This window comes from Lagopus leucura, unplaced genomic scaffold, assembly GCF_019238085.1.
Source record: "Lagopus leucura isolate 7727_CA_CO unplaced genomic scaffold, USGS_WTPT01 Super-Scaffold_73, whole genome shotgun sequence".
Classification (NCBI taxonomy): domain Eukaryota; kingdom Metazoa; phylum Chordata; class Aves; order Galliformes; family Phasianidae; genus Lagopus; species Lagopus leucura.
In genome coordinates this window covers 28,263,726-28,280,656 of record NW_024962252.1, presented here as the reverse complement: position 1 = coordinate 28,280,656, position 16,931 = coordinate 28,263,726, and the positions used below count along the sequence as shown (strand labels likewise).

At 38.3% G+C, this 16,931-nt stretch overlaps 1 protein-coding gene across 1 annotated transcript in view; it reads left to right on the top strand.

Moving 5' to 3' along the window:
* The window catches only part of RNGTT (RNA guanylyltransferase and 5'-phosphatase), a 191,722-nt gene that overhangs the window by 113,009 nt on the left and 61,782 nt on the right, over window positions 1-16,931 (top strand). The window contains exon 13 of the mRNA XM_042894031.1: window positions 16,605-16,705. Coding sequence (XP_042749965.1) covers window positions 16,605-16,705 — 101 coding nt within the window. The remainder of the gene's footprint in view (window positions 1-16,604; window positions 16,706-16,931) is intronic.

Below are 16,931 nucleotides of genomic sequence, written 5' to 3'. Positions count from 1 at the left end.
AAGATTCAGTATTCTAAGCAAGACTCATGCATATTTAATTCAAGGAGATTTGTAGCCTTGTAAAATGTAATAAGCTAACTCTTAATGACAATTTTGTGTAATGTACATTTGGCAACATGTAGAAAAAATGCTGCTGGCAATTCTGTGTATCATCTTTCATGCATGTCTGTTCTGCTCTAGGGACTTTTTCGCTTCGGAATTGAAGAAGAGAAATTAGACTGTGTCTGAGATCAGCATGCTGCAATTTCTTAGTTTGTACTTGTACGTCTCTCCTTATGTTCAGATTAGCTTACTGTCTGCCTCTTGATGTAAGGCTGCTTCTTTTCTGAGATTGACGTTCCTGACAAAGTAGCTTGAAATATATGTTTGCATCTTCTGTTTAGCGTTGGTAATTTTCATTCATCTTCATGAGCTCTGTAAGGTGATTTCCTAAAACATTCCTAGTATTCTAATGCTCACTGTAGCTTGGGAAAAATGTTATCAAAACTGATGTTCTGATGAGGCCTTAAATTCTCAGGTTGTAGCTGCTGCAAATGTGGTCTCTAATACTGATAAATTATCCAACTTACAAATCAGGTTATCATAGTGAGCCATCCAAGAGTACTGGGTTTTATTTCTTGGAGATTCTTCTGTTATAACAAGGTTGCTTTTGTTGGAAGATGTCAAGCAGTGAATGCTTCCTGCTGATTGAGTTTGGTGTTAATGAGATTTCCAGGAACCTTTATTCACAACCTGGCAATCCATACAAAAATCAATTCCTGCGTCCTCTGAGAAATGGACTTCTCTCTGTCTACTGTAAATTCAAGTGGATGCATTGAATGTTGAGTTGGGGCAAAGGTAATGAAACTGAATGGACAGAAGGGAGATTGGGACCATCAGCCTTTAAGAAATGAGAGGAGTTTTAGGCTGATGCATCACAAAATCCAACCGTGTGAAAATAAAACCAGTCAAGTTTATGAAACTATTGATGTAATGAAGAAAGCACCCTTTGCAATTTATAGGATGAAAATTAATGTATTTTCCTATATCATTGGTTTCATTCAAGTTTTTTTCACAGGAATATTGTGGTATGAAGAATAGGAAGGAAGATGATGATCCTGAGACTCTTTCATAGGTTATTTCACTGGGAAAAGTAGAATAATTACTTCTTCTAGACTAGAAAGAAAAGGGGAAAAAAAAATTGAATGGGGCTAGGAGTTCTTCTGTTACCTTGGCTTTCCCAACAGTTTTCTTCACTTATCCCTTCATCTTTATAATCATAGAATCATAAAATGGCCCGGGTTGAAAAGGACCTCAAAGATCATCTAATTTTAACCCCCCTGACATGGGTAGAGTTGCCAACTGCTAGACCAGGCTGCCCAGAGCCATATCCTCCAGACTTCCCTTGAATGCCTCCAGGGATTTAGTTTCTCTATCTGTGAATTAAGAGATAATGTCTCAAACAGACCTCAGTAGATGAAGATGGATAGAGTCATGTTAAACAGAAAATGGAAAGAGAAATATTAATATAATATTTAAAATTTGAAGAATTATAAACAAGTGCAATATTTTTTATGAGATTTTTGTTTGTACACCGAAAATGTATCAGCTCAGCCTTGCTGTGATTCCTAGGAATGTAGCTGACAAAAGGGTTTTCTGTTTTGTTTCACAGTCCAAGCTGTAGCATGTCAGTTGAAACAATGCATTTCTATTAAGTATTAATAGCTAATTAAGCCTGAAAGAATAGCAAAAAAAAATGAGCAATATTAGTGATGTCAAGTGCTCTTATTTAAAAAGCAGTTGTGTCTTAAAAATATGTATTAATATGTATGTATTACATTGGCTTTTCATGCTCAGTTACTCTTCTTAAACACAGAGAGCAAGGCATGATTTAGTTTTTGCGAAGGAAGTGCCTGAATACTACCTGTGTCAGTGAGGGTGGGCAAATGGCAGGGAGTCCTGTCCTCTGAAGTTCAGCAAGTAAAGATGTAGGGAGCTTTGTATACTCACCTTTCTATGCTGGGAGAAGCACAGGGTTTGGACGCTTAATAGAGAGCTGCTGCACTAAGCACCTAGAACTCCACGGTCTCTGTTGCGCCTAGGTTAGGCCAAGTTTTACTTCTTATCATCCGCTTAAAAAAAATACCTGAAGGTGAAAGTAATTATAATCTTAGTACCAAGTGAACTCTTGTAATTTTTAGCAATAATTGCATAGGTTTTCAGAAAGAAAATGGTTTCCTGATGGCTCGAGAGAAGTGTCTATTCTTTAAGGAGAAAAAGCAGATAGAAAGGAAGAAATTTCAGTCCAGATTTCGTAAAATCTTTGACGGAAGGGTGAAACTTTAGCCCATCTCTTACCAGTTCTGGACAGTAATTTCAAATTATTTAGATTCTTATTTCTGGGTTGTGTTTATAGAATCATAGCATCACCCAGGTTGGGAATCTACTCCAACCAACCAACCAACCAACCATCCACCACGAGTATATCCCTCTAAACCATGTCCCTCAGTACAACATATAAACGTTTCTTGAACACATCCAGGGATGGTGACTTCACCTCCTCCCAGGGCAACCCCTTCCAGCACCTGACTACTCTTTTGAGGAAGAAATTTTTCATAATTTCCGACCTGCATCTCCCCTGGCTCAGCTTGAGGCCATTCCCTCTAGTCCCATCAGTGGTTACGTGGGAGAAGAGGCTGATCCCCACCTTGTCACAACCTTTCAGTTATCTAAAAGGAAGAAATATTAAAAATGTAAGGCTGTGTGAAAAATTATGTAGATTTGATTTTATTTTTTTTTTTGTTACATTAATTTCAGTGTAAGTCTATTAGTGATTTGTACAGCTTAGTTTGAAAAAAACAAAATCATCGGGAGAAGTAAATGTAGTAGTATGCTGTAGTCACACTGGCACACTGGTAACATTACACCGTGGCTACAACTTGATGTCACCTCAGTTCAAGTGATGCAAAGTGAAATCAGCAGAATGAGGTAAAGAAAGCAGCAGAAAACAAAGTGAAGCATTGGTTGTTTGCATTATTGCCTTAATTTTTCCAGGAGGCTTGTCCAGCCCGTACTTAAAGAGTCAGTGAGTTGTAGGTGATGAAGGTTAAGAAGATTATATAAAAAATAATTGGTAGCAATCTAAAAACTACCTTGAGCAGCAGATATGGAAAATGATGATTTCCTTTGACCGAGAGAAGTATATTTTCAGTGCATTTCTGTTATCACAATGGCAGGAGAATGTTACTTTCTACAGTTACTTTAATTTCCCTGTGTTCAAAATACTGAACTTAGGATTGATGGCAGACACCATTTGGTCTGCTGTGGGTCACAAATATTAGCCAACGATTTGAAGCTGTTTATTTGTTCTGTTTTGCTTCAGGCAAAATGTTGATGTTTCTAGTTTGAGTTCATAATATTAAGTGGAAGGATGACTACAAATGGGAGTGTATGAGAATAGGTTTCTGCTGTTTGCAGTGTTCTGCTGGAAAAAAAGCCACAAGCAGTGAGTAATTTTGTAGCTGCTGTATTCTGATGACTGTAAACATGTATTTTTGGCTGTTAACTGAACTTAATTTATCAAATATTAAAAGGATTAATATGTAAATGAAGTTAGTTATGAAGAAAATTTGATCACATTTTTCTCTTTGCTTAATGGAATATTAAGAAAAGCCATTAGTATAGTTATGAAACAAGATGTTTAATGGAGCTTGAGGTAAATTAAAGTGCAAGAGTAAGGGACATCTAGCGCAATAATGACCAAAATGTCCAATATAAATATTGCATTAACTTGATATTGAGAGTCACCTCTGGAAAAAGTAATTGAAAAATAACTGCTAAAATATTAACGGTATAATTTCTGCATACAGGTTAACTTTCTAAACCTTATTTGCATTCAAGTGCTAAAATCCTTAGTGTGAAACATAATCTAACACTATTTAAATGAATTTAAATGCATAGTAGCATCATATTTTCCTTTTCAGTACGCTCTGACAGTCAGGCTTAATATTTTAGGAGTCATTTTGATTATAGCGTTTTTCTTTTTACTTCATACAGTTTCAGTTCACATTTTCACAGGAGACAAAAAATTTTTCACAGTAGAACTTGCTACTTCTGACTAACCAGTGTTCATGGATTAAGAAGCATCATTCCTTGTTAGCATTTCAACTTTCTAATGGAAAAATTTCAGGAATACACCTAATCTAGTGTGTTATTTTATTTTATTTTCTTATTTATCTTACTTTTTAAAGCGGAGGAGTGGAAGAGTATACACAGATCTTCTTGAGTACATGGAGTTAAAGCAGTGTTATGACTTCATTGTCAAGTAATGAGTCATTTAAAACTTTGTTATCATTGGTTGGCTCTGTCATCCTTTTGGCTTAGTTGTGGATGTTAAATGATTTGAACTTAGCCAAGGAAGCTGTTTTTTTCATCTTTTTTATGAGCTTCAAAAGTTATGGTCTACAAATTTGCTTTCTATTATGTCACAACAGTTATTGTAAAATGTTTGGAATTCATTAAGAACCTTATATTAAAGCTGATCAAATATTTATGAAGCATCAGCATGTCTCTGTATTCTGTTCAATTTACTGAACCAGGTAAAAAGCTGAAATTTAGAGAGGATGTGTGTTGACTTTTAGGGTGGCTCGAATCAGTAATTTAAAACACTGAGCATTAAAAGAAGCATTTTTGATTTTCTGTGATTTGTAGCTAAGAGGGTTTTGGTTTTTGGGTTGATATTTTCTTTCGCTGTTCTTGTTTTTGAAAGAGCAATTTACTTTTGTTATCATCTTGAGATAGAGCCTCACGGCCATCTGTCTGTGCTTAAACGCAGGCTGTGGTGGGTGATGGGTTTGATGCAGGGTTATTGAAGTGTTTGCATGAAGCTGGAAAGGGTTTGGGTCGTTTTTCATAGTGGTATAAATTCTGTATCCATTTTGTGTGTCCCTGTATTTTCCTTTCAATGTTTAAATTTTTCTATGTTGTCTTGACCATGAAAATGCCTTTCACAAAGTGACAGATGTTCAGAAAGTACCAGTGTTTACCCAACAGTTTTTGCCCCACCTGATCACTCTTAAGAGTACTCAGAAATGTCATCTTAGAGTCTTTCCTTTATAACTACAGGGACAAGTGAGTCATATTTATAGAGAGAGAAAAAGCACTCAAAAAAACCTCTCCAAAACAACAACAACAACAACGGGAAGCCTGCCTGCTCTAAAATTTCAAGAGATTAGACAGATATGATGTCAAGCATCTTCACGAAAGACCTTATTCTTTGTCTTCCAGACTGTCAACAAGCAAGGTAGCTGTGCCTGTTGTATGAGGGATAACCCTTGCAGGTGATTCACTGATCACCAGTTGATCACCACCAAACACCATGAACGCTATAGCATACAATGTAGTTTGCCTTCACCTTCAAGGATATGAGTTAGGAATGAGTTTCGTATTCTGGAAGCAGTGTCCTTGTAAAGTCTGTTTGCTTTAGACATTATTAAGAGAAGCGGGACTTTCTCCACCACATGGTGATCAGCCTGCTATTTATATTTCTTCCATCCAGTTCTGAATGTCCTGCACAGTATGAAGTGGGAAAAAGCATTGACACATTTACCTGTCAGTAACCAAGACACTTCTGGTGCCCTTTTGTCTATTTTTTTACCAGATGAAATAGGATATATGGGGAAGAATGGAGCATCACAGTGATAGACTATGAGGAATATGAAGATACAAGTTATTTGTGTGGGCGCCTTGAAAAACAGAAGGAGTTGGAACTGCAATAGGAGGCTAGAAGGGACAGAATACAAATACTTTTGGAGGCTGAGTCACAGATTAGCTGCCAGTGGAATAACTTCTTTCCTCATGTAGATTTTAGCATATTTCTTTGAGGGTTTTTTTTTTTTCTTCTGTTTTAGTGGAAGGTTGACAAAAAAGATGTGTTAAAATGAATGATGTGGACGTATTTTGGATTTATTTTTAAACTTCTGTATATGTATATGGTTTTGTGCATGTTTGTGTATGTTCACATTTTTGTGTGTATGTGTATAGCTATGTTATAACTTCTAACTTCTTCAGTAATCTTGTCCAGGTTCCCAAAAGGTCAGTAATATAGGCTAACCTGGGTCATTTAATCTTGAGACAGTGCTTCAATACAGCCAGTTGCGGTCTGTATCTAAGAGCAACTGTGCTAACTAACTACACAGCTGAGGTTATCACTCTGACAACTTGTATTTTAATGCAGTGCAAATGAATACAAAATACTTAAATGTCTTCATTGTTGTGTCGGTTTTTTGTTGTTGTTGTTGTTGTTTTAAATATTTCTATATTCTTAAGCAGTGAAAATAACATTGGAACATAGTAGGTTCAGTTCTGTTGCCTACTCTTCAAAGGCTGACAAAATTATGCAATGAAAATGCATGCATACATTAACCAAATTGAAAATTACCTATGCAGTGACAGTCAGGCTTAATCATTTTGTCTTCACAAAGGGAAGTAATTAAATGGAGAGCTTGTCTTCAGCCTAAGCTAAGACATTACAGGATTCAGAGGCATTTGCTGTAGAAATAAGCACGTGTTTTTAACCTCAACTGTAATAAATGATCATGGTGATCTCCCTAAGTACATGTTGTTTCTTCATTGCTTAGTATGTGTCAGGAAGATGTGATGTAATTTAAATAGGAATTATAAGCATGATTTTCAAATTCCTCTGTCCTATATGCAACAGAGAAGACTCAATGATCCCACTGATACTTTTGTCTTAAAAGTCTACGAATACGCAATTGAATTAATGGCTGTCTTTCATCTTCTGGTTTCTTGATTCATTGAAGTGACTTATTCACACATTCTGCCAATATTAGCAACTTCTCTTTCTTCAGCTCATCTCTCGATCAGATCTGGCCTGAAACCATTGATTACAATTGATCCCTTTGGTTCTTTAAAATGATGCGGTGTCTTCAGTGCAAGAAAATAAATACACATTTTTTGTAATTGTTCAGTCTTTATATTTACACAGCTATATGCAAACTATTGGATTGGGTAGGGCAGTGGCTACCATGTGAATATTAAAAAGTGTGAGAATAAAGTAGAGCTCTTCAGAAAAAAACATTTTTGAGTGAGTTTGAGGAGCAGATTTGTTGGTGATATTGGTTTGCAATAGTTGACTTTTTCCATTCAAGTGAAAGCCTTCACATCATGTTGAATACCAAACTGTTTGCAAACTGTTTAGTTAAAACATAGAAAAATATTGGTGACAGAAATTGATAGATTTCACAACATAACAAATGCCTTGCTGTTTGTGAACTTGGAAGTATTCTAGTATATTTTTAAAATACATTTAGTGTCTTTATCCTGGTAAGAATGACTAAATATCGGAATAACATTTTTTTAATCATGGAAGTTTCTTCTTGGTGTTAAAATATGAACTAGCAGGGTAACTTTTTTGAAATTTTAATTATCAGGTACATAAAGATTTATATTTCATATTTGAGAGCCATTGCTTATAACGTATTTTCAGTGTGGTTAAGCTGATGTCATGTGCAGTGTGGCAAATGACATTTGATGGTTTAAAAGAACTTAAATAGATGTCTTGGTTAACCCCACTCCCTTCTATCCTGTTGTCCCTTACTTCACAATGGTACCCTTACTTCTCGGAGGCAGGCATGGATTTTCAAACAAATCTTCCCTGATCCTGTTGTACCCTCTGGATTTCTTGCAGGGCTGGTTCTGAATGGTATACAGTAGGGAACTGCAGATGACAAGTGTCAGCACTGTGCTGTTTGGGAAAATGAAAAGAGCTGGGTTATTTGCTTGCTTCCTGTCATTTGGAGGTGGAAAGCTGAAAAAGCCTATGCTAGATGCTCCTGCTGCACTTAAGGAGAATGGCATTTAATAAGGATTTGAGAGATAGAGCTGACTTCTTAGACTGCTAGATAGTGAGGTACTCTTGTGAAAGAAATCTTTTCTGGATAAGACAAGAACAGAATCAGAATCACACAGAATCTCCAAGGTTGGAAAAGACCCACAAGATCACCCAGTCCAACCATCTGCTTATCACCAATAGTTCTCACTAAACCATATCCCTCAACACAAAATCCAAACGTTCCTTGCACACCTCCAGGATCGGTGACTCCACCACCTCCCTGGGCAGCCCATTCCAGTGCCTGACCACTCTTTCAGAAAAGTAGTATTTCCTGACATCCAGCCTAAATCTCCCCTGGAGCAGCTTGAAGCCATTCCCTCTAGTTCTACCACCAGTTACATGAGAGAAGAGGCCGACCCCCAGCTCCCTACAACCTCCCTTCAGGAAGTTATAGAGAGCAATGAGGTCTCCCCTGAGCCTCCTCTTCTCCAGGCTGAACATTCCCAGCTCCTTCAGCCTCTCCTCATAAGCCCTGTGCTCCAGACCCCTCACCAGCTTTGTCGCCCTCCTTTGAACCCGCTCCAGGGCCTCAGTGTCTTTCTTGCAGTGAGGGGCCCAAAACTGGACACAGTACTCGAGGTGCGGCCTCATCAGAGCTGAGTACAGGGGGACAATCCCTTCCCTGTTCCTGCTGGCAGCACTGTTTCTGATGCAAGCCAGGATGCCATTGGCCTTCTTGGCCACCTGGGCACACTGTCGGCTCATGTTCAGCCGAGCATCAATCAATACCCCCAGGTCCATTTCCTCTACGCAGTCTTCCAGTCACTCTGCCTCAAGACTGAAGCATTGCCTGGGGTTGTTGTGGCCGAAGTGCAGGACCCGGCATTTGGCCTTGTTGAACCCCATGCCATTGGCTTCAGCCCAGCCATCCAGCCTGTCCAGATTCCCTCTAGGGCCTCACTACCCCCAGGCAGATCCACACTTCCAGCCAATTTGGTGTCATCTGCAAACTTACTGAGGGTGCACTCGATGCCCTCATCCAGGTCATCAGCAAAGATACTGAAGAGGACAGGCCCCATCACAGACCCCTGAGGAACACTACTTTTGACTGGTCGCCAGTTGGATTTAGCTCCACTCACCACCACTCTCTGGACCAGGCTTTCCAGCCAGTTCCTCATCCAGCCAAGAGTGTACCTGTCCAGCCTTTCACTTGGTCATGCCATCGCCTCTTCCTTTTTTGTTGCTAGGAGAACTGATCCATTTTTTTTTTTTGTCTAGACTTCTGGCTGAAGTTATTCTGTCTCTGAGGTGTATGTCTTTGTGGTGAGTCACCAACACCTCACAGCCCAGACTGCCTGCCCATAATGCAGTCCCAGAGATTAACTCCACTCTTCCTCCTCCGGAATACTGAGTAGGAAGGTCTATGCTATGTGGTAGCTGAAAGCAGCTGCCTCAAGAGAAACTTCATCCGTGCTCTGGGCAGTTAACATCTCCATTCCCTGGGCTTTCATCTTTCTGCTGAACCATCCGTTGAATACAAATGCTGGGACAATGCACAGCTTTAGGCAAAACCTAAAATTGAGTGGGAAGAATATCTGCAGCTAATGAGAAATGTGTCAGCAAAAGTAATTTGGATAACTGAACTGTATTCTCTGAGGGTCAGCCTTTCTCATAACTTGCAGGGAGGGGAAAAAAAGAGTTACCTCCTCCGTGTATACATATGGAGGAAGGACAAATAGGACTAATTATTCTTGGGACAGGGAAGGGGCTTGGGGTTCAACGTGACGAAGAAGCCACCAGTTTGTGTTTATGTGCATCACTGGATGCTAACAAAAACTTATTCCTTATGACCTGTGTTGACCTACCCGAAAATATGAGATTTGGAAGCTTTTTGATTCTGCTGGTTATCCTGATCCAGATAAGCTTTTTTCTCATAGCGCAGACTGACAAGTCCTAACTGGCCGAGTTCAGTTTGTAGGAGATGGAGGTGGGTGACGCTAGAAGGGGAGGTTGTGAAACGGTGAAAAGAAAGGGACTGGTGTTCTTCTGGGAGAAACCTAGATTTTGCAGAGATCTTAATTGTAAAAATAGTAAGAAAAATATTATGAAGGTGGAAGTAAAGTTGGGTGAATGCTAAGAGAGTAGCAGAGTTGCAAAAATTTGAGGATTTGTGGTTGATAGCCAGCTGGAGGGCTCAGTCACTGTGATTTTGAAAGGACTGCAGGACACCTTCTGGTCCAATCCTGTAAAGCTATTTTAGTTAGTTTCTGATTTATTAATCTATATTTTTGGATGTGGAATTCTAATTTTTGTGGTTAGACTAGATGGAAAAGATAGACTGAACTGAGAGCTTTGTATCTGAAATGATACGTGACCTGATAAGTTTTAAAACCAGTCGTGTACATGCGTATTTGGGGGGTGTTGTGGAGGATATCTTGCTATGAATGCTATATTTAAAATGCTAGGGAGTAGTTCGATCTCAGACAGATTGCTTCACATTTTGTTTTGGAAATGGAATACAGAAAAACTTAAGGCAGTACAGGTCTGCAGTATGCAATGATTCATCTAAGGTGAAGTTTTCACATACTTAACAAGCAGAATTCTTGTTTGGCTCTGGCTCATATTTGAAGAAGTTGATTTAGCATTTAACATTCAAATTCAGGAACTTACTACTGCTGTATTATGGGTATGAACTCAGCCACTGCAAAAATAAATTCTGGGAAGGGCACTCATTTTGGCCTTTGGATGAATTCTCATTTTAAGCTGGATTTTTGTGAATTTCTGCTTCTCTTGATCTGGTAGTAGAAGTCTGGAGACTGTATAAGCTGTTCTTGAAATCTGATTGCTCATCTGTGTAAATGTTACAGAAAAATACTTGTAAATTACTTGTTATTACCTTTATCAGGTATTCAACATTAGCAATTCTACTAAGAAGTAAGAAACATTATTTGTCAGTTGTTGATACCAAGTGTAATGGTCTAAAGATATTCTTTTTCCAGGAAAGGTCTCTTTGGCTAATTCGAACAATGTCAGAGATTGGTCTTGGATATATTTGAATAATAGAACAAAAAGTTTAGCTGAGTCTTGTTTTATGTTGTGCTGATTCAAGAGGGAAAGGCAAGAAATGTAACTCTATCTTAAATAACAAATCCCCCTCAATTCCCCTTTAGGCATGGCAGCCAATTAATTTTTTAATTAAACTTGAGTTGAAATTGTGGATATGGAAGTGCAATTACAGGTGTGCAGATATATCCTGTCAAAACATTGTTTTTCATTAGTGATCATGGAAAAATTTATCTTGTCTATTCTGAAGGAGGTTTTGTATTTGAGTTTTAGGGTTCGTGTAGGCCCAATTTTCAAACCTATTCTGGTCCCTCTAATTTCATCCCTTGCTTCTTCTGTGTCAACTGAACCTAGTGCAGGCGCATCCATCCTGGGACCCAGCATAGCCTGCAGTTTGGCCTACCTCCTGGCGACAGCTCTTCCTTGCCCAGTGACCATGTGCACACCCATTGCTCACAACAACCGAGAGTTGGTGTGTGATCAGCACTGTCTGGGTCATGGGGAGGATGCAGTGCAGTGCTAACTCAAGTTATGGCAAATGTATGCCTTTCAATGCTCACAGATCTGTGAATAGTGAAAAATGTGCAGCTGTATTTTCTGTTTTGATACAGGAATTTGAGAAGAAGCTTCAAGATGCGCAAAAATCATCAGTTTATGTTTGCAACTCCATTTTCAGTTGACATAAATGTATTACTTGCAGATTTTCGAATGTAATGTATAGAGTTGCAATCAGATATTCAGCTCAAAATTTTGATCACGTCTCTTTCCTTGACTTCTATAAGACCTCTCTTGACAGAGAAAAATGTCCCTCACTTCGCAGTCAAGCCTTGATCATGTCATCACTTTTGGCACTACGCACATTTATGAATAACTGTTGTCAAGGATGAAGTACAGGAAGAGTAAAACTTCATAAAAAATCTCTGGTGAGCACCTTAAGAACTCACAGAATTACAGCCACTGCCATTGAACCAGACTGATGCATTAATTTCACAAAAACAAGATCAAATATCCTACTAGTACTTATTTTACAAGGGCTGCTCCAAAAGTAGTGCCTGCTATTTTATTGTATTGGCTTACAACATCAGAGGCAGGTGTTGGTGGTATGGCAGTAGAGACTGAACTTTTCCACCAAGATCCTGTTACATTTTGTTGCCTTGCAACAGATCGCAACAGAAGAGCAATCTGACCAAGTGGTGTCTGACATGGAAGTGTGTATGAAGCAAAAGTGTGTCATTTAATTCCTCTATTCAAAAAAGAAAAATTGCACCCATTGTCATTTATTGACACTTGCCAAACATTTCTGGAGACCAAACAGTGAATGTGTGAACACCGTAGTGCACATCAGCAGTGGTGACAGCAGCAGTGAATCACCTGTGCTGGTGCAGCTTTTGATGAACATGGTATGCAGGCCCTTGTTCGTCTCTGGTGATAATGCATAGCTATGCTGACAACTATGTTGAGTGCTTTGTTTCTGGAAATTTGCTCTATCAAGCAAAGTTACTGTGCTCATTACATCTGTTGTAGTTTCCATGGAAATAAATAGGAGGTATTGCTTTAAAAGCAGTCATGTATATGTGGCCCAAGGCGATTCCTCTTCATTCAGTGTGATCAAGGTGAGGCAAAAGGTTGGACACTCATGGCTTAGCGTCATAGAATCATAGAATTGCTCAGGTTGGAAAAGACATTAAAGGTCATCAAGTCCAACCACAACCTAACCAAACTACCCTAACTCTAACAAGCCTCTGTTAAATGATGTCCCTAAGCACCACATCCAGACCGTTTTTAAACGCATCTGGGGATGTGTTTTAAGCCACCTCCCTGGAGAGCCCATTGCAGTGCTTAACAACCCTTTCTGTAAAGAAGTTTTTCTGATATCCAACCTAAACTTGCCCTGGTACAACTTGAAGCCATTTCCCTGTTTTCTGTCACCAGTGAGAAGAGACCACCTCCGCTCTCACTGCAATCTGAAGAGGGCAATAAGGTCTCCCCTCAGCCTCTTCTTCCCTGGACTAAACAGCCCCAGTTCCTTCAGTCTCTCCTCACAGGGCATGTTCTCCAAGCCCTTCACAAGCCTTGTTGCCCTTCTTTGGACCTGCCCTGGCACCTCAATGTCCTTTCTGTACTGAGTTGCCCAAAATTGAACACAGTACTCGAGGTGGGGCCTCACCAGTGCTGAGTACAGGGGCAGGATGACTTCCCTAGTCCTGCTCACCACACCATTCCTGATACAAGCCAGGATGCCATTGGCCTTGGCCACCTGGGCACACTGCTGGCTCATAGCAAATCAGCAAACTTGCTGAGGGTGCGCTTGATCTCACTGTCATTGATAAAGATGTTAAAGAGCACTAACCCCTAGAGGACACCACCATGCATAGCTGGCCTCTACCCGATCAAAGATTCTCTGACCACAGTTTTCAAATGTTACTTCAGGATTTCAGTTGCCAGGAATCTGTGAGGACAGTTTATGTTCTTTTGTATTAAGGAGAATTCATATCCTAAGTAAGTCAGACTTTTTCAAGATTTACATTCCAGGCAGAAACAAATCCTCCTGTTTATGACTAAAAGAAAATGTTTAGTAATCTTGAATGCAAGGCAGTTCAAATTGATCTTTTGGATGAAATATGGGAAGTTTTTCAATTGAGCCTGGTAGTCCTGAAGACTGTTAGCTTCTCTTAAAAGCAGTGATATGTAAAGAGATGGTTTGGACTGATACATTAAATCAGCTGGGATTGTTTTCTAGAGTCAATTAGACTGGATCTAGTCTTAACAGCTCATAAGGTCTCAAAAATATGACCTGTAGCTTAAATAGAAATTGATTACTTGAGTATATATTAGTAAATCCATCACGGCAAATGCTCCAGTAATCTTGCCCTGGAAGATTATTGCAAGTCGATAACCTAGAAGCTATGCCACTCAGAGGCTTAATAAAAGGTTTTAGTGTTTCGATGTGATTGACAGATGACACTTTTATGGAGTGATTGAAGACCTCAGTCGTGTTTAAAAAATCAGGTGAACAACCACCGAGAGAAATCTTCTGCACCGCAAAACCAACACCTGTTCCAACAACTTCAGCCGCTCAGCTGTACTCTGTGTTCCTTGGTGCTTGCTCTACAATTTGCTTCATAAATTAAATTTTTGCCCTGTGGAGAAAATTCTCATAAATGGAAATGTTCCTCACAGTTTTTATTCAAACTAAGTAATGAATACCTAGTAGTCTTTTGCCAAATCAGAAGACAAGTGAGAACAACAATAATTTCTTTGCAAGCTTTGTATGCAGTATTATTATTCCCAGAACGTACCTTAAAATTCAATTCCGTATTCTTGTAATATCAGGTATGAGAAAATTGCAGAAAAAATTGACTGACAAAGAGATTTCAGTGCCATTCACCTCCATCGTAATTTTCATTTTCGGTGCGTGCAACCAGTTGAATATATTCTAAAATAGTCGTCTTTTCCCTGAAATGGAATGTAAGCTATTTAAAATACATTTGAATATACAATCTGTGTATAAAAATGATCATCTGAAATGATTAAGTGGTTTCTTGAGATTATTATTATTTTTTGTTGCCTTATCCATTTAATATCAATAAGTACATATGGCATGAAAATCTTTAAAAAAAAATCTTTAAAAAAATTAAATCTTCATGCCTGCATTGTGTAAGACTGCTAATTTGCAAATTTAAATGAAAAAAAATTAAAGAGCTAAATACATTTCATTACTGGCGCATGGAGAACAGACAGAGAAATGAGGGAGAGCTGATTGAGGCCAGCAGGATGAAGAAAACGAAAAGGTTACTGAAATATTTATTTATTTATTTATTTAGGTTCTTAAAGTATATTTTTTTAAAATCCATATTTTTGGTAAATGTGTGCAGTCAACCAACTCTTCTCAAATAGCTACTGCTGTTACAGGCTAGAAATCATATAAGGGGGAATAAAGTGGGAAGAGAAGTTTAAAAACAGACATAACTTTAATATAGCACTCTATCTTACTGTTTTTCTGATTCAAGTGAAACAAGGATGTTTGATTTGGTTTGGCAAGAGTTTTAGACTTGAGGGATGACTGGGGAAAGTTGCTTTCCAGTAGACAACTTTCAAATAGAAGATGGCTGGAAGGAATAAAAGAAAAGACATTGAAGGAGAACAGGCATAGATAAAAGGTGTTAGAAACCTCTTCTGCATGTTTTCCTAATGTCCAAGATAAATGATTTAAATTCTATTCGGATTTTGAGGGGGTGGTTTTGGAGATATTCACTTCAGAGCTACAAAAGATGAGAATAGTAAGTTGGGTAGGCAACTCCAGTACCAGCATCTGAAAGCTGTCTCTGGTATCCTGAATAGCAACGCAAACAGAAAGCCTGAAGCCATCAGTCTCAGATAGTCTGGGGCTGTGGTCAAGAAATTGGTAAATGGAGTTTAGACAGCCATGTTCAGTTTTGAAAAAGAGCTTTCAGTCGGTTATTTTTGTCATGTTTCTGCTACGCATGACTAACACTGTTTGGAGCTGATTTTGGTTTCATCTTGGGGAAGTAAAGCTTGCCTTGCTATTGTCTGGCAAACATCACACAGCCATTTTATGAAGAAGTAATGAGAAAGATACAATGCATTTATTTTGGAAAAGATAAGTGTCCATTCTTTTATCAGAAAAAAAAATTATTCGTCTGCTTTTTGTCACTTTTGGTCTAGAGCTGTTACATTTATCATCAGTAAATTGAATATTTTGTAAATATTTAACAAGATCTGGGTGTAGTGAATGAATGGTGGTCACTGGGATACCTACCAAAAGACACCTGTCATTCTTGGTTTTGTAGGTTTGTTTTTATGAGGTAAAATTAAATGGTCTTTCTCATTGAGAATTGCAAAGAATCTAAAACTAAAATTTCTCATCTTGCACATATCCAATTTTTTTCTTTTTCCCTGTCCATACTAATTCTGATTTACTCCAGTGCCATGAGTGATATCCAAGTAAGGAAAAGTTTAGCTGCCTTGACTGTCACTATTAGTTGAGGATGAACAGCATGGCAGCTTAATTAACCAAAGTAGATGATAAAAGAGACCATGCTAAAGCAAAGGTCTTAATTTAAGAGAAAATTGCTCTTTTATGATAAATATGGCAACTTCTGGTTCAGCTCTCTTAAGCAACAGATGCTCCCTTAATTTATGTTTCAGCATGTCATGATGCTTTTTCAATCTCTACATAACTTAAATTCTTTTGATACCAAAGTACGTGTTTCTGATGGGCCTTTCTGAGAGCTGTCAGTATGATGACTGCTGACTTTTTCACATTGCATCAGCCAACAGTATGGGTAACAAAAGCACCGTTCATAAAATTGTTCAAAATGCTGAGGTTATCTTAAATGTGTATTTTATGCATGTCCAATCAGTGTTATCATTTATTAAAACTGCACTGTCTTATTTTCTTTTTTGAAATGTTCCATTAGTCAGAGAGAGACAATGAAATATGCTAATTTTTATTTCCATTCTGAGTTTTGTATTATATGCAGCGGCTTGGCTGCTAAACAGTTTTAAAAGGGAGCAGCAAATAAAGTAGGGAAGCACAACTACCTCTGTGGTAATGAAATTCATTGCTTCAATCACTAAGTGTTGTAATTCATTAGAGACATCTAATATAGTCTGAAATGCTGAGTTTTTCTTTTAAAACCAGTGAAAACCAATAAGCATAATTAAACCACTTTTTAATTTGCTTCAGAAATACAAGCCTGGTCGATGTGACGATATTCTGAAATGGAAGCCACCCAGCCTGAACTCTGTTGATTTTCGTCTGAAGATAACGAGGATTGGTGGAGAAGGGTATGTAATCTCTCCCCTTTTTAAATGTATAACGCACAAGTGAATGTCCCTTAGCAGTTTAATCTCCCCTCTGATATTTCTTGACATTTTCTGGCTCAGCCTCTGTGTATGCTGTAGAATTTGTTCTGAAAGTGTTAGAAGCTGTTGTAATCAACGCAGTACTGAAAACAACAGCAGATGCTTATAATGTAAAACTACTTATTCTTATATTGTTTCATAAAATTAA